The sequence below is a fragment of the Hemicordylus capensis genome, chromosome 4 (assembly GCF_027244095.1).
Source record: "Hemicordylus capensis ecotype Gifberg chromosome 4, rHemCap1.1.pri, whole genome shotgun sequence".
NCBI classification, from domain to species: domain Eukaryota; kingdom Metazoa; phylum Chordata; class Lepidosauria; order Squamata; family Cordylidae; genus Hemicordylus; species Hemicordylus capensis.
The window spans coordinates 171,942,549-171,966,980 of record NC_069660.1 but is presented as its reverse complement, the minus strand read 5'-3'; the positions used below and the strand labels follow the sequence as shown (position 1 = coordinate 171,966,980).

The 24,432-nt window shown below is 43.4% G+C and overlaps 1 protein-coding gene across 1 annotated transcript in view; it reads right to left on the bottom strand.

The window, feature by feature from the left end:
- Positions 1-24,413, bottom strand: part of LOC128322336 (histidine--tRNA ligase, cytoplasmic-like) — a 35,207-nt gene extending 10,794 nt beyond the window's left edge. The window contains exons 1-10 of the mRNA XM_053243430.1: positions 24,215-24,413; positions 22,658-22,747; positions 14,272-14,391; positions 13,403-13,498; positions 11,828-11,953; positions 9,789-9,896; positions 8,486-8,584; positions 4,807-4,900; positions 4,071-4,198; positions 3,408-3,650 (exon numbers count right to left, since the gene is read on the bottom strand). Coding sequence (XP_053099405.1) covers positions 3,408-3,650; positions 4,071-4,198; positions 4,807-4,900; positions 8,486-8,584; positions 9,789-9,896; positions 11,828-11,953; positions 13,403-13,498; positions 14,272-14,391; positions 22,658-22,747; positions 24,215-24,391 — 1,281 coding nt within the window. The 5' untranslated portion in view covers positions 24,392-24,413. The remainder of the gene's footprint in view (positions 1-3,407; positions 3,651-4,070; positions 4,199-4,806; positions 4,901-8,485; positions 8,585-9,788; positions 9,897-11,827; positions 11,954-13,402; positions 13,499-14,271; positions 14,392-22,657; positions 22,748-24,214) is intronic.
- Positions 24,414-24,432: the final 19 nt, after the last annotated feature.

Below are 24,432 nucleotides of genomic sequence, written 5' to 3'. Positions count from 1 at the left end.
ACTAGTTAGGCCTTGGGTCTGATCCAGCAGGGCTGTCCTTATGTCCAACAAAGTCTAGGATGTCGTTTGAGAGATGTATGCCACCTGATGTGACCTGCTTTCTCAAAACAACATGCCAGAGCTCCTCCCGGCATTTCCTGTGCACAGGCAGAAGGGGTCAAATGGGTATGGCAACTGACTGGTAGCAGGGAGGATGGGCAAGCATTATTAATCAGGGGCATTAAGATCTCAAGGCCAGTGGAGACAGTGCTGCTGATAAAATTTCCAGGCTTTGGAACCTATGTGAGTAAATGAGTTAAGCCTCTGTTCTCCAAAGTACATAGAAGAAGTGGCATCAGGACCCAGGAACAGGGAGACAGTGTCTAAATGCCCATCATTTGTGTATCGGTAGACATACACTCAAATCTAGCTATAAATACAAACCAGGCAGCTAGAAATATAAGGAGCTAAAACAAGGGAACAAAAAACAACCAAAATACACCAATCAGATTTTCCAAACCAGAAAAGGCCTTTTTGTGGGGAGGGTGAGTGGATCTCATGTTATGAGTTTGTACTGAGCTCACACAAAAAATGATTGGGCACTGCCTTCTATGTAAGCCTTCACAATGGCAGTTTGCCGATGGTTTACTCATGGGGCTACCCATGGATGTGCCTTTGCTGGTGTAGAATTTGCATGTGACCAGTGACAGCCCATGTCCAGTTGTGGCTGGTAGATCCTTGACCACTCTGAGTAGTAAAGCAACAGTGCAGCCAGTTAGCAGCTCTGACATTAATTGTCCCAAATAAAAGATTGGCTGACATCTTGACTCACAAAGCATGTGTGTAAGTAAGGCCTGCGGGCACACAGCAGCACCCATTGCACTACTCCCTCTGTTCTCCGGAAGCACTTAACAAGACCAGAAACATGTTGCTGACCCTCTGCTGTGCATTTTCAGTCTATTTCTGTTTGATATTCTTGTAGAAGGGATACAAAAATATTAATCGACAAAGTACAACTAAAGATAGTTCAAGGGCTCCTCCAGGAAGTGATATATTCCATCTTCAGCAAAATTATGACAATAAATAAAATGAGAAATTTACATGGCAAACAAGGATGTCATATAATTCTTAGTGCCATCTCCTGGCAATTTGCAGCAATCTGTGTTTTCCCCCCAAGTTAGAATAAAAGGAGTTTGGAAAGATACAGTTTATTCTTGGACTGTCATAGATTGCCAGCCGATAGTGCTAAGAATATTAAGCAACATCCTTGAAGGTTGTACAGATTTCTCATTTCATGTATTGTCATAAATTGTGCTGGAATATCTCACCATCTAGAAGAGCCCCAGGATTCTCATGTAGTCCCAGTGAGACACTATTGATGAAGGCAAGGAACAGCAGCACAGGATGAACCAAAATGGGAGATATACCAGCCATTTGCTTAGGTGGTCTTCCATACAGTTAGTTAGTAAAACATATTTTACTGAAAAGGTTTCATTGTGGTTTTTCAGTTTCCACTCTTTTTCAATCTTGTAACAGATAATATTTACTAATTGCTTGCAACTGTGGTACATATGCTGGTAACCTCTAGGCTTGACTACTATAATGCACTCTATGTTTTAATGCACTCCATTTTTGGAAGGGCGGTATAGAAATCGAAGAAGAAGAAGAAGAAGAAGAAGAAGAAGAAGAAGAAGAAGAAGAAGAAGAAGAAGAAGAAGAAGAAGAAGAAATAAATAAATTCAGCCATCCCAGGTCCTTGGGAAGGACTCGATGTCTGGATAAAACAAACCAGTCAATAACACCTGTCTGACTGTGTAAACAAGAAATAATAATAATAATAATAATAATAATAATAATAATAATAATAATAATAATAATGGCCACAGAAATCACCATCAGCCAATTACAAAAAGCAGCTTTACTGGGAACAGCCTATATTTTGCGACGATATCTATAATAACCAACAGTATTGATGATAAAATTCTGGCATCCCAGGTCCTTGGGAAGGACTCGATGTCTGGATAAAACAAACCAGTCAATAACACCTGTCTGACTGTGTAAACAAGAAATAATTAATAATAATAATATGTGTGGGCCTGCCTTTGTACATAGTTTGGAAACTACAATTGGTTCAGAATGTGGCAGCCAGATTGGTCGCTGGGACAACACGAAGGGGCCACATAACATCGATTCTAAAAGAACTTCACTGGCTGCCAATATGTTTCCGAATGAAATACAAAGTACTGGTTATTACCCATAAAGCCCTTAACGGCTTAGGTCCAGAGAGTGCCTTCTCTGTCGTGAACCCTGCCGCCTATTAAGATCATCTGGAGAGGTCCGGTTATGGTTGCCACCAACTTGTTTGGTGGCACCTAGGGACCGGGCCTTCTCTGTGGCCAACCCAGCGCTTTGGAACTTGCTCCCTGCTGAAATAAGAGCATCCCCTTTGCTTTTAGGGGGACCCTGTTTGCTTTTAGGAGGACCCTGAAGATGTAACTGCTTTCCCAGGCCTTCAATACCAAATTTTTAAATTTTAATGTGTTTTTATCGATTTTATATTTTTATGTATTTTAAATGTTTTATATTTTATATTATGTTTTAATTCTGTAAACCGCCTAGAGATACTGTATCGCTCTGCGGGTCCAACTTTAATATTTTCTTTGTCATTTCTACTATGCATATGAGAACCAAGTCAAATTCAAAATATAAAATGTCTGTCCTTAATTTTCAGCCTACCAATTTCAGGGTCTTGTAATCAAATAAAAAGACTAAAGTTTGCAGCTCTAAAGTTTAAAGATATTTATGGATTTGGAACAACAACAGATACAAGGTGCTAAACCTGCCCTTCATGCATCCACATGGACAACGTGAAACATCTTTGCTGGTGCCAGGCACTCCATCCTTCCCATCTTGATTTGGGCCTCAAATGCCAAGGAAAGGTGTGGGTGCATGGTGGGCAAATTGTAAGCAAGCACAATTTGTGGCACTACCCAACATCATTGTTGATCATGTGGCACGTCTGTTAAAGCATCAGCCTTAAGTTCCAATTTCCTGGCTTTGTGGAGATTGCACCAAAAGGAGATAGACCTACCTTATCTTAAAATTGCAAGGATTTTTTTTTTTAAACCATCAAATTGTTACATGGTTGTGTAACTATCACCCTTTGTATATCAGTTTCTGTTATAGTCAGGTAAGCTCCAAAATGTCCAATATGGACATGTTCCTCAACTCTTTAAATGAACAGGCAGTTTTACCTGATTTGGTCTAAAAAGCCTGACCAAATGAACATAATAGAGTGTTTTCAAAGCTCTGCGAGTTCTATGGCCACAAGCTCCATAACTGGTGGGGCTTGGAGCCATTTGTTGAAAGCACACTGATGTTTCACCACAGATAATCTCTGGGAAAGGGAACAGGCCAGCAGCCCTTACCTCCACCTTTTGTTCCATGATGGAGAAAATCCGTTCAATGCCGATGCTGACTCCCACACAGGGAACCTTCCGGCCCTTGGGGTCAAACATCCCTACTAGCCCATCATAGCGGCCACCTCCAGCCACACTGCCCACACTGACAGACTCTTCTGTGTGGTCATTTTGTTGCTGGAGAAGAATGGCCTCATAGATCACTCCAGTGTAGTAATCCAGACCGCGAGCCAAGCTCAAGTCAAAGGAAATCTGAGAAACAGGATGAAAACCACATTAGAAGGCAGAACCATGCAAGGCTTGAGCATGTGGAAAGGAGAGGATGGGAGTGCACCAGCTAGACATGTTCCCTGGCTGGTCTGCAGAAGCAAGTGCTGACCACAGAGAGAGATTCTCCCCATATTCTGGAGCCCTGACCATTCCTTGTTCCAGAACATGGGGAGAAAGTCTCCTTGCATTCAGCACTTGCCTCTGCAGACATGTGCTTGTTGCAGGGAAAGCTGGGAGGCATGGCCACAGGGTGTGCCGACATCTAGCGTACCCTGTGACGCCAGATGTTGCGCGGGCACCTGAGACACTGCCACACCCCATCTCACCCCTGGCATTCAGGATTGATGAGGGCTAAAGTAATTACAAGGGAGGGAAATCGCATTCTGCTCCCCTCAAACTTACCTGATCCGAGATGCCAAAAATTGTCAAGTACTCAAAAAGCAGCTTCATGTCCCCAAGCCCCTCCTTAGCCAGCTTGTTCTGTGACAGTTTTGGATCCTGGATCAGCTCTTCAATCAATCTCAGCCCACCTGCAGGAGTGAAACATGCAGATGTACCCTGGGCAAAATTTGCACTGGCACCAACAAAGCTCCTTGGACCTCTTCCACCCAATCCAGCTCTCACTAGGTTTCTCCTCTCTGATTTGCTGTGGTTCCATCTCTCAATAGAAATTCCCCCCCGACACACACCCTTGGATTTAAGAATGGGGAAGCTGAAAAAGATATTTTTCTACTCAAAGAAGAGTGCTGGGCAACTCAGCAGCTTAGTCATTAAAAGATGCAGCAACCATTGTCTACATTGTGACACCCAGACAACACGACAGGACTCCCGCTCCAGTCTGGCTGGGGCCCTAAACAGAAACAGTCCTCTTAAGTGTGGAGGATACAGTGCAACATTTTGTTGCAGGTCCTACTTGTGGAAATGCTATTTTGGATGTATTTTTGGAGATATGAAGGAAAAAGTACTAGAAGGTCCTTGCATTTTCCTGTCCTGATCCTACCATACACAGTGCCATGTGGCTCTCACAGGAAAGATTTCTTTCCATATAATTTGGTATATACAGCAGCTGCATGCCAAGAACATGCAGTATATGCATGAGTTCCCAGGAATGACAGGCTCACCTGGCTTTCAAACTTACCATTGAGCCTTACATATTCGCCAATACGGTCTGCAACCTCTGGCGAGAGGCCCTTCTCGCCAACCATCTCACTTTTCACATCCTCCCAAGTCATCTGTAGACAGGGTGAAGAGGACCATGTGAACTCTGCTTTGCTGAACCATTTTTACAATTTGCAGTGACCTAGGATAGTTCTGCAGCAGTTCCTTCCCCTTCTCATGAAATCTCTACCTTTTGACTCTGAATGAGTAACACTCACTTGTACAACATACTACACAATTCCTTGAAGGATGAAATGCAATGAGCAAAGCAAACATTTTGCAATCAAACTTGTTTTAACAATGTAAGATTGATAATGAGGAAAACCCTTTAACAGTTGCCTTTGCCCAGCTTGGGCTTCCCTTTCTCGAGAAGGCAGATCTGGCCATAGTTACCCATTCCTTAGTCATGTCATGGCTGGATTACTGTAACACATGCTACATGGGACTGTCCTCGAAGAATTTTCTGAAGCTGCAGCTAGTGCAAAAAGAAGCAGCTAGGATTCTATCTGGAGCTGCCCATTGGGACCATATTATACCTATTCAGAAAAAGCTGCATTGGCGCCCAATTCAAGGTGCTGGTTTTGCCCTTTACAGCCTTTAATGATTTGGGTCCTGGATATCTGAAGGACTGCTTGCTCCCAAGGGTTTCTACCCTCTTGACAATATGTGCCACATGTGTCACTTGACTACAGAATGCAGCTGTGTGTGTTAAACAGTAGTATTTTCAGGCTGCTCTGAGAGAAGGAAGTCTGGCTGCTTGTAGATCCAGCACTCTGCCTTTGCTAACATCCAGGGTGATGTGTTACTGTGTAGGTCCTCATGCCATTTCATTTGGATCACAGTCTCTATAGGATGTGTGTTACTTATGTGTGGAAATCTGTGGACAGCCCTTCCTACATGCCTGCTTCTCTGAATCAAAGATCTCCAAAGGGGAAGGGGAACTGTGGGCAGTCCAAACACTTCACTGCCTCAACAGCACAAACCAGTGAAAATAAAAATCAACAGATCATTACTCAAAATTCTTCGGAATGCATGTGCTGAAAATATAAAATATAAATAGGAACCTTGCCACCTACTGTGGACCAAGAAATAGTCATAATTTATTAGAGCACTTGAAATAATATGTTAAAATTTTTGTTTCTCTCTACTGGCATATGAAAAATATAAATAGCTATTGGGGGACTATTAGCCTGTGTAGGGTGAGAGCTGTGAGGACCCTGTTCTGTAGACACTGGAAAGAGAATACAAAGAACAGAAGAATCACAACTGGCTTGAGTATCTCAGCACAAGTGGATTTTTCAACCACTCAAAGGCTCCAACTGCCCTCATTCATTTCTTAGCACTCTGCTGTTAATAAGCCATTGTTCCACTACTTAGGCAATTCTTATCAAGAGAGGCCCAGTTGCAAAGAAAATTGCCTCCAGACTAATTGTTCTCCTGGAAGCTCCAGGAGCAGGTGATTACTGCCATGCAAAGGACACCTCATTTGAATTCAACTGTCCCCATTGTCGTCTGCCCTGGAGTCAGATTAACCTTCTCCATAAACTTAGTGCCTCCCAAGCTATGAGCTACAAAGAACTTTGGGCAGAAACAAACACCACCAAGATGGCATAAATACCACCAAAAGTAAAGATGACCCTTATTGGTCACATACAGTTTCAAATTTAGAAACGAGGGGGGTCTTCTTGTCCAGTCCCCCTGCTCGGTGCAGGAGCGATAACAGCATCCCTGGGAGGGCTGTCCAGCCTCTTTGAAAACCTACAGTGAAACAGAGCCCAACACTGCAGGAGGCAGACTGCTTCACTGTTTAAAAACTCTTACAGTTAGGAGATTTCTCTTCATGGTGAGCCTGAAAATGCTTCCTTGTACATTTCAACCCACTGGTTCTAGTCCTGCCTTCAGAAGCCGCAGAGAACAAGTCCACCACTTCATTTTTGTAACAGCCCTTCAGAGATATGAAGAGAGTCTTTTCCAGGTTAAACAAACTCAGCCCCTTTAACTGTTCCTCACAGTTCCCCACCATCCTTGCTGCCATCCTCTGAACCTGTTCCAGTTTATCCATGTCCTTCTTAAAGGGCTGTGCCAAAAAAAAGACATAGCATTCTAGGTGAGATGGACGCATTCAAGAGTGATTGAGCCCCTGCTAACTTGGCAGAGAGGCACCTTTTAACGTGGTGATTCTCTTTATTTAGCAGGGGGAGAGTAACTGGCCCTATCCACCCCCAGCACAGCATCCCTCCAGTGACTGTTGCTGGGGTCTATCTTATGTTTCTTTTTAGATTGTGAGCCCTTTGTAGACAGGGAGCCATATTATTTATTTGTTATTTCTCTGTGTAAACTGCCCTGGACCATTTTTTGAAGGTCAGTATAGAAATCAATCAATCTCTGCTCTTTACCCACTGCTCCAATGTACCACATTTACCTGAATAGATGACCCTGAATTTAAGATGAACCTCTTTTAAAAATACAGGTTAAATATAGGTTATACCTGTATTTACCCCAAAGGAAGAGGACTCTAAATTTAAGAGAAGACAACCCCCACCCCATTTCTAACATCAAAGAACTTACAGAATCTAGCACCTACCATTACCTCAGGGCAGAGGTGAGGAAAAAACGTATAGGTGGGGCCCATCTCTATAGGGCTTGTTTTCTTTCCCTAAGAATCTTGACATGGTAGAGAGCTCAAGAAAGCAAACAATTGTTTGCTAACAAAAGCTGTGATAACATAATAAGGAGGGACTGTTAAAAACCTGGAGTCACTGAAAAGTCTGTCTGTGTTGAGGTGAAGGAACTCTGATAAATAGGAAAGGCATGGGGTGGGGAGCGGGGGAAAGGGGGAGAGAGCTCTTGTAATGGCGCAGTGGGGAAAGGACTTGATTAGCAAGCCAGAGGTTGCCGGTTCAAATCCCCACTGGTATGTTTCCCAGACTATGGGAAACACCTATATCAGGCAGCAGCAATATAGGAAGATGCTGAAAGGCATCATCATCATCATCATCATTATTATTACTACATTTATATCCCTACATACTTGAGTTTCTCTTTCACAACAACCCTGTGAAGTAGGTTAGGCTGAGAGAGAAGTGACTGGCTCAGAGAGAAGTGACATGGCTGAATAGGGATTTGAACTCGGGTCTCCCCGGTCCTAGTCCAGCACTCTAACCACTACACCATGCTGGCTCTCTCATACTGCGTGGGAGATGACAATGGTAAACCCTTCCTGTATTCTACCAAAGACAACCACAGGGCTCTGTGGGCACCAGGAGTTAACACTGACTCGACGGCACAATCTTTCCTTTACATTTAGAGATAATTGGTTATACCATGCTTCTCTCTCCCCAGTTGGATGGGAAATGGAGGGGAACACCAGTGCCTCTAAAGTTAGGGGACTAGAATCAAAGTACAGCCCTCATCTTCTACACTTGGGAAATGGCACCCTTTTCTCTCCTCCCTTGCCAGTACCCTGGGCCCTTCTCAACACTGTTCTCTAAATAGAGCTGAGGATTTCCGGGACAACTGCTTTTCTTTAAGTGACAAGAGATAAAGATATGACTGCAGCTTGCTCTTCCTGAAATGCAAATACCCTTTTATCAGGTTTTGAAGTCTCTTTCTCCTACTCTGCAACTCTACTGCAGAGGTTGAGTCCTTTGAGTCCTTACCTTGTCTAGCTTGTCTACAGTGGAGCAAATGGTTCGGAATTTGTTGTCTGGAACACCACAAACCGCAAACATCCCATCAAGGATGCGCCGGTCATTGACCTGTAAAAAGTTGCATTGCTTTAAATAACAATCTATGGTTCCTGCTTCTGTATGTGTGTGAGGGTGGGGTGGGTGGAGAGGGTGGGGATGCAGCTGCTTTCTCTCTTCATTTTCAGTTTTACTTTGTTGCTTTAAAGGAAGTAGAGTAGACTTCTGTGCATAAGCAAGGGACACCTGTCCTGAGGCAGTTAAACTGAAGTCAATGGATCGGGCCTTGGCCAATGTCTTTCTCCAGATCCAAAAGGACATAAGGAATCAATATATAAATGTAAACTGTATTGTAAAATATAAATCATATAAACATGGTGAAAAACAATTGATCAAAAAGGAGAACTATGTAGTCCATAAAAGTGTTGTTTAGTATATTTTGTTTTGTTAGCATTTCTGCCTCACACAACCCATCATTATAATTATCACCATGTTTATATGACTTTATAATTTATCATAGAGTTCACATTTACATATTCATTCTTTATGTTCTTTCCCCCAGTTGTATCATTGGATTTGTTGTGCAGTGTTTTGGATTCTTAGTTTCAGATCCTTTTATGCGATTTGTGTGGCGCAATGTCTTCCTCCACCAGCACTGAAGCAGCAGACTGAGCGTGGCTCTGCAGCTAGACTTATGGTAAGGAAGGTGAAGGTGACGCTTTCCCACTGGTTCCCTCCAGAGCCTGTGTCAGATGCCAGAGGTGAGGGGCAATGGGGAATGGCCTGGCCGTGGAGGTGGGGAGGCAGCAAGGCCCCAAAGAGCCCACTGCAGACACCACTGGCAACTACCTCACAACCTCACATGCCTCTTGTCTGTTGTCTCGACTCCAAGGCCGGTAAGCTCCAATGCTGACAACTACCCACAGCTCAGATGGTGAGAACTGGAATGTCTGACTGGGCTTACACAGTAAGTTTTTCTAAACCAGGTGAAACCCCATCATACCACATGAAAAGACCACAATGTCAGCAATCATGCGTGTATGGGATAAGGAGAAGAATATTTGAGTCCTCTCATCTTCACTAAACCACTTTCATTTTTAATAAAACATTTTAAATTGCCAATTGCAAATTGAGACAAAATAAATGACAGCAGAGCCAATAGTCTGCATTTCTCATACTGTGTTCATGGTGGAGGACAAAATGATATAATTGTGGGAAAGCATCTTCCATCCATATTCTGCATAAAACAGTACTGGGACTCTGACCTTATTCTTACCTTGATGAGAAAATCTCCTATTTGTAGGGAACTCAGGATCTCATGCACAATCTTCAGACATTCTGCATCAGGTATCATGGGGTCATACTGGCCAGCAATGTCGAAATCCTAGGGTACAAAATGCAGCAGTTAAAACCCCCACAAATGTAAAACTACCCAACTGGGCAGCCATAATCCCTAGCTTGCTCAAAACACAGCTCCTGTCTGCTCTGAGCCCAAAGTCCTGAAAGCAGGGCAGACAGTAAATATGAGCCAAGAAGCCCTTATGGTTGCTAGAAATGTGCATGAACTGAGGTTTGTGCAGAGGTTTGGATCAGAACCAGTATGGATGAGGCCCAAACTGGTTCAGTGCTGTCAGAGGGGGAGCAGCGAGTAGGATCTTTAAAAAGGAGAGCAGGTCCTTAGCTGCTCTCTGCTGCCGCATGCAGCTTCCTGCTGCGATGGCACCCACCCCCCGCCAAGAACCTACATGTTGCGCACATGATATTGCTGACCATGCAAATGGCACCTGTGCATGTGTGGACACCATGTGCATCCCGGCGCCATGTGTAGATTCTTGAGGGAAGCACTGTCGCAGCAGGAAGCTGCATGCAGCAGTGGAGAGCAGGTAAGGACCTGCTCTCCTCCTTTTACAAGATCCTGCTCACTACTCCCCCCACACCATTGACGCTGAACCAGTTCAGCTCCAAACCTGTGCACAAACCTCAATTCGTGCACATCCCTAATGGTTGCTGAGGAGGGTGTGTACATGTGCACACAGGCAACATATTTTTAATATAGCACCATCAATGTATATGGTCATGAAAACCAAGCAGAAAGAGGCCCCAGGAACAAAATATTCTAGAAATACAGGCTGTATGTGCTGCAGGAGCAGAAGCCACCTTCCCATCCAGATTACTGATCAGGTTTATGTCTGCTTAGCTTCACTGATGCTGTGATATCTGTTGTTCATAGAGATCATTCCCTGGATCCCTCCACCCACAGAAACATCTTTAGAGTGTCTAATTTCTTTTCAAATTAGAATAAAGCATACAAGTTACCATATGCAAACACGACTATAATCAATTGTATTTATATATTTTATTCTGAACATTTTCTGAAGCACACAGGGACATTATATGAGGTTTCATGGGGGAAGGAAGTGAAATTTAAGTGGAGTGGGGCAAGGTCCTTAGAGGGATTTAAATGTTTGCTCTTGGAGAGATTTAAGATTAAATTGCAGAACAGTAGTGTGTTTAGATACCTTGCCATAGTTACTTTAAAATCTCTCATAACATCACAGGACAGTAATCACCTCCCTTCTTTTTGAGCAAAGGGATGCATGTGCCTTCAGCATACACACCTACTACACAGGGCCACATAAATATGAATAGGAGCCAGAGATGGCTCTATATGCACTCTACTAGAGTTGCCACCCAGAACACACTCAGAGTGGCAAGAATTGCTTGTATGTGCTGACTCTTTACTTTATTTGCATTTGGCTTTGACTGGAACAAGGGAGAACATTCCTTTAGTGGCTGGAAACACAAAGCACAGGAAGATGGAAGAAAAGTGCAAACCGTTCCAGCTGCTGTAAGGTAACGGTAAAGTGTGCCGTCGAGTCGGTGTCGACTCCTGGAGCCCACAGAGCTCTGTGGTTGTCTTTGGAAGAATACAGGAGGGGTTTACTATTGCCATCTCCCGTGCAGTATGAGATGATGCCTTTCAGCATCTTCCTATATCACTGCTGCCTGATATAGATGGTTCTCATAGTCTGGGAAGCATACCAGCGGGATTCAAATCGGTAACCTCTGGCTTGCTAGTTGAGTCATTTCCCACTGCGCCTTTAGGTGGCTTTTGGCTGCTGTACCACACCTGATTCTGGAAGCAATTGAAGCAGAGGAAGGACAAGGAGGATGGGGAAGACACAAGCTGGCATGCCAGAGCTTAAGGACTGGGAACAGAAAGTGGAGTGAAAGTTACATGGAGCATAAGGAGGAAGCAAAGCAGGAGGCAGGGCAGAACCACAGATGCCCCAATGACAGTCTGTAGGTACTCACACACTGGTAAAATTCTCTGTAGCGGCCCCTCGTCATGGCCGGGTTGTCTCGCCTGTAGACTTTAGCAATATGGTAACGCTTGATATTGGTGATTTTGTTCATAGCCAAATAACGGGCAAATGGCACCTGGGAAGAGAAGGCTAAGGAGAACATATTGAATCCTGATCCAGGCACACCTTTCTTCTTCTCCCAGAGCAGAGAGCGGGATGATTAGGCATCATTGCTGCTAGCACACCAAACCATCAGAAAACAGCTGCTCTCCTACAGGCACTCACACTTTAGGGGAGAGCCCCCAGCCCTCAGATTCTCGAGCAGTTCACAAAAGTGGTCCACAAAAGGTCCAACTCCAAATTATCCTAATTGGTCAGGAAAGAAAATAAGCATGATGAGCAGCAACAGCAGCAGTCTGCACAGTGATAAGCTACCACTGCCTGGTTGTTGCTCACTCCAATTTGCAGAAGAGACACTACCTTACCACCTGACCAAGATGGAAAGTGTCCCCGAGATTGATGTGCCCACACAGACATGGGTTTTGGGGGGTATACAAATGTCTTAAAGAAATTAAATAAATATTTAGATATCTGTGCCATTATGACCCAGCTGCTGCGCCTCAAATATCTTTTCAGAGGCAGAATCGAGAAGCTTCTGCAGTATTCTGAGATTTTCTTGGAAAAATTCCAAGCTTCACTGCTAAAGGCCCCCCAAGAGCCTTTAAAACAATAATAATTCAGGAATATATGGCTTTGCTCATACTTTGCTCACAACAAGTGGGAGAACCTCCTCATGGCCTCCCCCTCTTCTTCCTCTTGGTTGTCACTTAAGTTTTCTCCCTTAGTCTTGGAGTAAGTTTTTGCATTTCTTCCTGGAGCTGCAGCTTTTCCTCTCCTAATAAGTGCTGAATGTATATATTTACCCACACAACAGGATACACTTGATCCAGTGTGTTGAAAAGGGATAAAAAACCAGCTAGGTTTTGCTTCGGCCAAAATACATTAGGAGGCAAAATAAAGAGATTAGCAAATGATACAGTGGTATGGGTTCACTCCCACTCCCCACTATGCTCCAATATTGTAAAAGGAGGGACAGGACAATGGCCTGGAAGGAAATTTCAGAAGCAGGCACTTCTTTAAATACACACACTATTTTGCAAAACACCCCTTAGAAGAGGAATGCAACAGTAGTGGATCCAAGGATGCCATGTCAATCACATCTCCTCCTCTTTCAAAAATTAGCATCAGATTGGGAGGGAGTTTCTCCAGGGTCTGGATGCATCTGAATATAGTTCTTATTATTTATTATTTATTTATTACATTTGTACACTGCCCCAAACTTTCGTCTCTGGGCGGTTTACAATAGTAAACCTCAGCATGCTACATGTCTTCTCTCTCCTTTCCTATTTGTGACAAAATAACTGACACAAGGAATGGTGCATTGTTAAGAAGCAGTTGTGCCATCAAAATAACGTTCCAAAGAGTTGATGCATATTGCTTAGCATTCAAGTCCAGTCACAGGCCCTGGGATTAAAGTGTAATATTCCAGGAGTGGTCAACCAAGGAACACGGAATCTAAGGATACAGTCAAATCATAGCGAAGAGATAGCAGCTCTCCCCCCTGATCTTTCAGGTCATAGATGAGCTTGGAGTCCTCGCCATACTTCCCTGTTAAAGTTTCCTAAAAAGCAAGGGGAGGTGCAGGGTGGGGGGAGAAGAGAAGACAAGCAGCAGAGATAAGAATAATCGCAGACAAGAGGTTTCCATAGGGGAACACAATGAACCTTCTGGCAAATCTATTCCAATCTATATATTTAATTATTCTGGGTGTGCCTTGGAATGTGCGTCCTGGTGCCAAGCTGATTGGCTGGGTGGCGGAGGCACCTGAATGGCTGAGGCGCACTCAGGAGGATTGGAAACCACGGTGGCTGCGGGCCCAGCCATGGAGACCAGAAGCGGTGGTGGGCCTGGCCCGGCCGTGAAGGCAGGCAAGCGGTGGCGGTGGGCTGTCCCAGCCGCGGAAGCAAGGCCCAGGAGTGGGAAAAGAAAGTGCGGGGGCAGAAGTGGCGGTGGGGAAGAGAGGCGGCTGGGCCTGGCATGGCCGGCCATGGTCAGGAAGCGGAGACTGCGGCAGAAGGTGGGGTGGGGGGGTGGAGAGAGGTAACCGCTGGGCCCCAAAGAGTGCACAGATGCTCTTTGCAGGGTTGGCTAGTAAAAACCCTAATTGCCTAGGGACCTGTATGTAAATCCACGAGAAGCATCAATATGGTAGGCACTGGCTCCTAAAGCCATCCTCTACTTTGAATTGCTAATTGATTGATTAAGTGCCCTCAAGTAGGTGTCAGCTCTTAGCGACTCCTAGTTACAGATTAGAGGATTATTTCTGGACCAGCTCTGGTGCTACTAGCAGCACCATATCCTACCTGCCCCATTTCCTCTGCTGACCCATCTCACCTTCAGTTCAAATACTGGGGTATCTATTGTTTCAGCTCCATGGAGTTTGAAGCAACTGATAATGGTGCTGAAGACTGTCTCCCGGATGGCCATCTGCTTGGGGCTGTAGTCCCTGGTGCCCTGAGAATCCAATACAGAAGGAAGAGGGTTAGATAAACCGAGGAACTTCCATTTCACTACACACACATTGCATTCAGAAAAAAACAAATAGAAAAGGTGGCCCTATTGGAGTACCATACAGCTAGTATGCAATAATCAGAAGCAATTCAAATAAGGTGTTTTCAAAATATGGCACAAGAGCACATTTATTCAGCGAAAAGGCTAAAGAATGTGGCTTTTTAATTTTTTTAAAAGAAAAAAATACAACTGACAGGCATGAAATGCCATGCCTATATTATAAGCCAGTACAATACAGGCTTATCACTCTACAACTCAAGAGCTGGCAAGAGCTGAAAAAGATAACTTTATCACCCTCTCTCATAACACCAGAGATTGGGATCACCTAATGAAACAGTTTGGCAGTAGATTCAGGAGAGACAAAAGGAAGTACTTCTTCACACAATGCTTCATTAGCTCAGTGCCCCAAGATATGGTGACGGCCATTAGCTTAGATGGTTTTAAAAGGGGGGTTAGATAAATGAATGGAGGAGAGTCTATCAATGGCTATAAGCTACAGAAGCTCTATATTCAGAGGCAGCATACTTGCAAATATCCTATGCTGGGGGACAAACAACAGGGAGGATTGTTGTCTTCATATCATGAATGTGGGCTTCCTGGAAGTATCTAGTTAGCTACTGTGATAAGAGGCACTTTTGAAAGTTTGGGCTCATTAGGGATGTGCAGGAATCGATTCAGCGCATTCAGTAGGGTTGCACAGAATAACTTCAGCACAGCCCACCGAACTGTTTCAGTGGGGTGGGGAGTGGTTAAAGCATGGGTAAAGCCAGTCCTTACTTGCTCCTCTGCCACCCCACCTAATGTCCTGGTGTGGCACTGCGCTGTGGCGGCAGGACACATATGGACAGAGCTGTGCGTGGACTTCTGACTGGCACAACGCCACACTAGGACATGCAGTGGGGCGGTGGAGGAGCACGTAGGGACCACCTTTACTTTTGCTTAATGATACAGCTCCCCACCCTGCAAAAACTATTTGTTCACATCCCTAGCTCTCACATTTAGCAGGGAGAGAACAACTCTCCATGTTCAGCCCAGCACAATGTTCCTCTCAGTGGCTGTCCCTGGAGTCTCTCGTATTTATTTTAGACTGTGAGGCCCTTTGGGATATCTCCCCACTATGGAAACTGCTTTGTGGACTTTTTTTAAAAAAAGGTATATAAATATTTTCCACTAGTGGGCGAGGTTTGTTGTTGACCGGGCAAAGTCATTTTGTGTAAAAATAAATAAATAAACAAATAAATAAATAATTTACCGCTTTATCCCAGCATATTAAAATGTGGAAAGTAGTGCATTCAGCTACTTTAAATGGCAAGACTGTTTATGCAAAATTTGCTATCTGCAAGGGGAAATGTGACTTTATTTTGTACAAACAAATCCACAAAACAAACAAGCTTTTCAAAATATATGATACAATAATTTTTATTAATGTGCTTGCAAAAGGGAAAAACAGTTTCAAATCTGTAGGATATAAACTTCAAAAATTATTCATTTTATTAAATATGCATCATAATAAAATTGAATCTGAGAAAGATCTTCTATATCTCTTGAGCATGATGTCATTTTTGAATTATTGATCTAATTGAGTATTAAAAATCTGTTCATAATATTACCAGTTAAAATTTGATTATATTCAGAACTTTTTCTTTAAAAACACCCAATTTTTAAAAATAAAACCTCCCCTGCAGCATATTCTGGAGTAAAATGAAGTTCATGAAGCTAATTTCAGTGGAAGGATTGTGTACGCAAAATTTGGTATTTGTAGGTAATTGGGAAGTATAACTTTCTGTTGCACAACCACACCTACCAACAAATTCTTCAAAGTAGATAAAAGATTAAACAAACCAGATGCTAACTGACCAAACTTCGAACTAGGCTGCAAGAATCCAATATTTTAAAATGAAGTTATAATTTTATTATATTAGAAATGGCATTCTCCCTGTAAGGAGCTCAGGGACGACACGTGGCTTCTCCCCACTTATTTTATCCTCACAACAACTCTATGAGCTAGCCTAGGCTGAGAGATGGTAACCAGCCCAGCGTGACCCAGTGAGCTGAACTGAACCCCGCACTTTCATGTCAAAGTCTGACACTAATTACACCATGCCAGCTCTCCTTAAGAAGCACAAATTGACCAATTACAGTTGGTCAAAACTCCAGGCCATTACAGTTTTGAAAAAAAGTGTAATGGTCTAGAGAACAAAGACATCAAATTAAGTCAAAATAAGATTAAAAATATAAAATTCATTTAAAAGGAGTTAGAGGATGGGGGGAGGGGAAGAAAAGGGCTCAGCCCCAAATGTGGTGATAGGGTCTCTAGCTCTGCCCAGGAGATAGGCAGATCCTAGAATGCTCCTTTCCCTGCTAATGGTGTCTGCTGAAAAGAGTAGGCTGGGCTGGGCAGGGGCTAGAGCTCAGTCTTATGCGCGTGATGGAGTACCCGAGGTTCTGCTCAGGATGGAGGTAGTTGTTAACTCACAGGTCCTGGAAAACTCATTAAAATAAATTAGGATCTAACTAAGCAGAAGCTTTATAGATTCCAGAAGTACATGTATCAGTAGCCATTATATGATCATGATACTGGCTGGTTAACTGGAATGTATAGCATCAGGGGTTCTACTGGGTTTATAAAATAGAACCCCCACTGTATACATTCCAGTTAACTGTGTTTCTATAGCTAAGTAGGATTATTTTGCTAGACCATTTACCTGGGGCAATTTTTTTCTTAAAAGTAGTCCTACTTACTCAGATCCATCTTGAATGTTGAAGACTTTATTACCAAAAGAAGGAAAGAACATGACATCCCCTCAAAAAAGCAGGCATAATCACAAAATAAAAAGTAACCCAACAACAGAGAAGATGAAAGGTATAAAGAACACAGATTTGCCAAACTAGAACAATAATTACACCAACAAATAGTATTTATTTATATTACAAATTCCAGAAGTACAAAGCAGAACTGACACATGTAAAACACTGAAAAGATAGGGAAAATCTATATGTATTGATGTGGAAAAAAATGCACAGAATACATTTTAAACAATAAGAAAAGACTGACAAGTGTTGATACCTATGTAGCAGTGGTTCCCAAACTGGGAGCCTCCAGATGTTGCTGAACTACAGCTCCCATCAGCCCCAGCTAAAATTTAATGTGGCTGGGGATTATGGGAGCTGTAGTTCAGCAACATCTGGAGGCGCCCAGTTTGGGAACCAGTGCTATATAGCCTTCATGGAATGTGAAAAAGAAACCCAGGCAGCACAAAGAGAAACAGCATAGGTTTTTTCTGTTCTCTGATGTGCAAATGCTGTCATATTTGCCATTCCAGCAATCCTCCAAGATTTAGAAAGCCATTTGTTTCTAAAACTGCCCTGAGCAATTTTTGGAGGGGTGGTATATAAACCAAAACCAAAACAAAACATTGCTGAAAGCTCAGATCGCCAATAGTCTGCAGTCATGATTTCGGTCACTGTTAAATGGTTCTATACTAATTTGTGGTACTTAACAGGAGCATGATCAAACTCAACAGGAGCATGATCTCTAACTTGCCTAGGGAGCAAGAGGTTGCTTGTTCGAATCACCACTGGTATGTTTCCCAGACTATGGGAAACACCTATATCGGGCAGCAGCCATATAGGAAGGTGCTGAAAGGCATCATCTCATACTGCATAGGAGAAGGCAATGGCAAACCCCTCCTGTATTCTACTAAAGAGAACCACATGGCTCTGTGGTCACCAGGAGTTGACACCGACTCAATGGCACAACCTTACTTTACTTACTGTTTTTCAACCAGAAGAAGTCATAGCAGCCAACACAAAAAGTACAGTATATCAATGGGTCAAAGCAAATAACTAGATGGGACTTTGCATGCAACAAATATTTATTTGGGAACTTCAACAAAAGTTCCCAAAGCAACTTACACAGATATAAATACAGCAAATTAAAATGGCCCCCTGTCCCCAAAGGGCTCACAATCTAAAAAAGAAACATAAGATAGACTCTAGTAACAGCCACTGGAAGAATGCTGTGCTGGAGATGGATAGGGCCATTTGCTCTCTCCCTGCTAAATAATGAGAATCACCACTTTAAAAAGGTGCCTCTTTGCTCAGTTAGCAGGGGTGCTAAGTTCACATGCTTTGTTTCTCGGCCCCTGTCTGCTAAGCTGTGGAGTGGTTGGCTGTTGATGGAAACTGAAAGGGGAGAAAACACATTCCAGAAAAGATGAATTCCAAAAGTCCACTGAGGTAACAGAATGGCAATGTTCTTTCACACCCACAGACAGAATAGTTTTTTCAGTGGTTGATGCTCTACAGGTTAACTCCAGGTAAACTCGTAAACTCCTTGACAGGATTCTGGTCAATCACATTAACATACCCAAACATACACTGCACTCCTATAGCGGCATCCTGGGGGGAAAGGGCACTGTGACCCTGACTCCTAGGAATGTTCATATGAAATAGCAGGTCAGATGATGTGAGCTCCTCCTCCCTGAAGAAGAGAATATCCATACATCTGCCTCTTCCTTCCATAATTTCTTACTGTGTAAATGTAACAGGAGTTGACAGGAACACATACATAGGCCTATCTCCTATGCCACAAGGTCGTCATAATCCCTCACTTCTTTCATTGCTTCTTTGGGATATTTCTTGCCTACAACCTGCCTTCTTCTTAGTCACAGATATATTTGTCTGCCCACTCTTCTGGCCTTTCTGCCAGCACCCTTCTTTCTATCTGCAGTCTTCCTTTCTATCAGCTCTAGGCAGCTACTTTTCTTCTGTCTTCTTTACTTCTTTCCTGTCTGTGTCTGCAATGCCAGTCTCACGGAACATGGTGTGATAAACAGCAGACTATGGATAAAGCACTATGATACTGGTACAAGAGCATCCTCTAGTGACTACATGTAACTAAATGGTTCAATTTGAAAAACTTGGGAGGGTGTAAAAGGGGGAGCGACCACTTAGAAATCAAACAAAAAATGGTGGGTGTGTTAGAGACACTTGAGAACAATATTTTAGAACTTACAATATTATTTCATCTACCCCTTCACAGCCAAGAACAGCCCACAATAGCCATTCCATAAGTAATTTCCTAGTCAAGAGCAGTGGAACGTGTTAAATATACAATAGCTTAAAAATGAAATCTGTGCATTTGTAAAACATTGTTAACCCACTTTGAGCCCCAAACCAGAATGGAACAGGCCAGAATGAGCCCTTAAAAATAAAACTAGATGCAAAAAAGAATGGGATATGTTGGAGATAATTTAGAAAAATGTTTTGGCTAAATGGGTCAATAATGTTTTACTAATGCATGGATTGTATTCCTAAACTATTGTTTGCTTAGTTTATGCAAACACATCCAGCTTATTTTGGCAAAGAAATGGCGTGGTGTAGTGGTTAGAGTGCTGGACTAGGACCGGGGAGACCTGAGTTCAAAACCCCATTCAGCCATGAAACTAGCTGGGTGACTCTGGGCCAGTCACTTCTCTCTCAGCCTAACCTAATTCACAGGGTTGTTGTGAGAAAAAACTCAAGTATGTAGTGCACTGCTCTGGGCTCCTTGGAGGAAGAGTGGGATATAAATGTAACAAACAAACAACAAACAAAATAAGCTATCTGGGCTGTTTCAGGCCATTCTTGGCTGTGAATGGATTGATAGAAGGGTAATATTGTAAAGATTCTGCTTCTAAAATAGTATTCTCAAGTGTCTCTAACAATCCCCCACGGTTTTTTTTTTGGGGGGGGGGTCTAGATTGATTTCTAAGGAGTCATTCCAACCTATTCCAGTCCAGTTTTTATACTGTCCCAAGAAACACTGCATAGGGTACATTTTCAGAATTCTCACTAGCAGATGGGAATAAGAGGAAGACTAGGTTTGGGCCAGGGAGCAAGCAACAGCTGCTGATTCTCCATATGGGCTTATGCATTGCTCAGGGAATTAGCTCTTCCTAGTGAAGAATACAAGACCAACTTCTTGTTGTCAAGGCATGTCATAGAAGACAAGAGAGAGAAGACAAATTGAGATTATTTGCTCATCCATCCACAAAAATTCCTTCCACAGAGAAGAGGCACGTTGGGAAGAAGTCTAGGCTATGCATGGTTCTCCTCCTCAGCATTTAGCTTTCTGTGTGTATGCAGGAGCATTCCCTATTGCAGAACTCTTCTGCAATTTAAAGTGCTGCAGTCCATTTCAGTGAAAGTCAAGGTGCACCTCTCAGAGGCATACCATCAAGAATAGAAAGTGGTGCAGTGAACCACAGTACTGAACTTCTGCTTTTAATCAGCCCCATGTCCTGCTGCATCTTTGTATTCAAGCAAAGGGACCTTGCTAGGAAGCATACCTGTATACTGCTGTGATCAAAACATGCAAGAAGTCTGGTAGGTGGCTTCAAAGGCCTGTAAAATGGCTTGAACCCCATTTCAATGCTTAGGTGCTAAAACTCAACTAACATTCAGTTTTAAAGAGTCTGATGTCCTGGGATTTCCCCCCTTAATTTGTGTACATAAGCAGGGAGTCCAGGGGACACTAAACAGAAGTCTTATAAAACTCCAGAAAGAAGAGATGCCAGAGGAATAGGCAGAAGACAGCCCACAAGAGTGTGAGAGAGGTGTGTGTTAAATGTGTATGCATACAAAATTATATCAGGCAGAATTTCATTTGGGCTATTTCTAGCAAGTGAGTGGGAAAGCTCCACCTGTTGATCCCCCCCACCCCTGGATGTATTCCTCCATAGCTTGTTAAGCCGAAACAGGAAGCCAAAATGTGGCTGTATGGAACCCAATTTGTAAAACTAACATACTATGTGAGACTGTACAAAGTGCTTACTGCTAGTGTAGTGTAGTGGTTAAGAGTGTCAAATTAGGACCGAGAAGTCCTGGGCTCAAATCCCCACTCCCATTTAACCTATCCTAACTCACAGGGTTGTTGCAAGGACAAAAAGAAGAGTTCTGTGTACACAGACCTGAGATCCTTGGAGGATGGGTGTGTGATAATTTTGAGCAATAAATAAATATGCCATGGATGTTAACATGAGTATCTTAATTTCCACACTTTGTAGAACTCTCATTTAATAAATATTTAAAACAAAACAAACATAGACAGAGCAGGTTTTTGTGCCATTCATTCTAAAAACAGAGTTCTTTAGTCCTTTTATTCATTATTTAAGCAGAAGATGAGAAAAATGGCTACATGGACATTAGGATTTTAGGAAAGCTATTTCTTTCTCTTCTATCTATTTAAGACAACCAGTACATATATTGTATACAGAATATGGAACTGCAGATAAAACTGTAGCAGCACTGCCCCTCTGAAAGTGGCACAAATTTCAAATAAAATATTTTGTTCTGCAATTAAAGCTCAAAACTTACTTTTAAAATGAAAATACAAAAGGCCATTCCCTCTTTATTACAGTAAAATATGAAAATATTCCCTTTATTACAATAAAATATGAATATACAGCAAATATTTATATACCGCTTTTCAACAAAAGTTCCAAAAGTGAGTTACATAGATATAAATAAATAAAATGGTTCCCTGTCCCCAAAGGGCTGACAATCTAAAAAAAGAAAAGAAACATAAGACACCAGTAACAACCATTGGAGGGACCCTGTGCTGGGGATGGATAGGACCAGTTGTTCTCTCCCAGCTTTATAAAGAGAATCACCATTTTAAAAACGTGCCTCTTAAGATAATTGTATGGAGGAAAGTGAGGTTTGCAATTGAGCAAGCCAATCTGTAATCAGAATTTGCTGCTACATCACTTCCCCCTCCGGCGCTGTAGTTTATAGCGAAGTTTTTGGAGCGGCAGTGTTCCTCGCTGCCGCCCCTGCCCCCATCGTCGCCTGGAAGCCTTTGTAGTCGCAGCACGCATGCATGCATGCGTGGCGGTGCGCGCGCGCCTGTTGCCGCCACATGCACATGCATGCTGCTACTACAAAGGCTTCCAGGCGACGACGGGGGCAGGGGCGGCAGCAAGGAACGCTGCCGCCCCAAAAACTTTGCTATAAACCACAGCGCCGGAGGGGGAAGAGTGGTGGGAGGGGTAAGTTCTACCCCCCCGCCCTTAAAGGTAGACCCCCCTCGGTGCCAGACCGCTGGACCGGTCCGGCTCCGAACTGGTCCGGAGGCCTCCAACATGGTTCGTGCACATCCCTAGTTGTAGCATGGCTGGGCCATGGGTATCAGTCATTGCAGGCAAAGAAGAGCCAAAGAGGTTACCTTTGGTGTTTTGAGGACAAACTTATGCTTCCCTTCCTCAGGACATATTGCTGCCTTCATCTCCAGCAGCTTTGCCACCTGCTCTGCAATCTGAAAGAGATTTGTTTTAAATGAATACATTTTTAACACACTGTATGTTGACTTAATACTAGCTCATATTTATAGAAGTGTTTGTTTAAGTTGAGCATTCATTTGCCAAACCCCAATATCCCCCCACTTCCCACAAATTCCTTACTCAATAATAAGTTAATTCTCTCCCTGCATTTTTCTGGCTCTCTCATGCCTTTCATATACTTATAGATAATATAATACACTTATGATATAGAAGTGTATTATTCATTTGCAGGCATACAGCAATTCTGCATGGATTGCTGTACCACATCCTTTGTTCCTATAATATATAAAGAGAGACCTTGAAGACACCCAGATATGCATTTAGTTGCCCCCAAGAAATTTGTGGGCAGTTTCTTGTGGGACAAGAAAGAACTTCTTTCAGGCTCCATGAAGTGCAATTACGTGGGGGAAAGAACAATTTTGCATAAGGGAGGGGAAAAGATGGGGAGGCAGCCCCTTGGTGACTCAGCTGGAGCAATCAGTCCAACAATGGAGCAATCACACCAGTATTCATTTGTCAGGCTGCCCAATGTCAGCACCTACTGTCATGGAGACCTAAAAACAGGTAGAGCAGTACACAGCCTTTGTTTCCTGTTTTGTTTGAGATCGCCACTCTACATTGTGAAGAGTCAAGACAGCGATGCAGCTCAGTGGCAGAGCACCTACTTTGTATGCAGGAAGTCCCAGGTTCAGTCCCTGGCATCTCCAGGTAGGGCTGGGAAAGACTCCGACCTGAACCTTGGAGAGCCGTTGTCAGTCAGTGTAGACGATACTGAGTTAGATAGGCCAATGGTCTGACTTAGTATAAGGCAGTTTCCTATGCGTGGCAAAACCACAATGAGCAAGACATGGGTTTACTTTTGTTTAACTGGAGAGGTTTTATATTGGCTATCCTTTTCTGTACTATCTGCTATTGACATGACTGCATTATTAATTCAGGTGATTTAGACAGTTGGACACTTTGAGCAAAATAGCTTCACTTGACATATCTGTGTTTATTATGTAACTGTGATACAATCTGACTACATCTTGCCAACTATACTGCTTTGCATGCACAAGGTTCTATGCTTGGCACCTCTAGGTAGGGCTGGGAAAGGTCTCTGCCTGAAACCAAAGAGAGTTGCTGCCAGTCAGTACGTACTGGCAATACTAGTACGTAGACAATACTATTGCGCTAGATGAACCAACGATCCGACTTGGAACAGTTTCATATGTATGTGTGGATGACGCTGTATTTCATTCACAAAGCTAAAAATAGCTGACAGTTCTTAAAGGCTTCATTGTAGCGTTGCTGTTAAGTCACTATCAGCCTCAGCTCCATCAGAAATGTGGAGATCAATGCACAGAATGACTGACTGCAACCTCCCTCGGCGCTGCTCCCTACATGGGGACGCGAACCGAGTTGATGCCCTGCTCTTCCCATGTATCAGCCACGCGCCTCACCTCCTCCGGGCTGGCCTTCTCCTGCTTCAGGCGCCGCACCATGTCCGCCTGCTTTCTCAGCGCCTCTTCCTCAGCCATGTCGCCACAGTCCTCCTCGCCCGGCAAAGATATGAAGTCAGAAACCCCGGCGCCTTCCTCCTCCTGAGTTCCGCCGCAGTGCGCACGCGTACGTACCATCGACTTCCCTCCCGCATGCGTACTGACCTGCATTGTGGCCA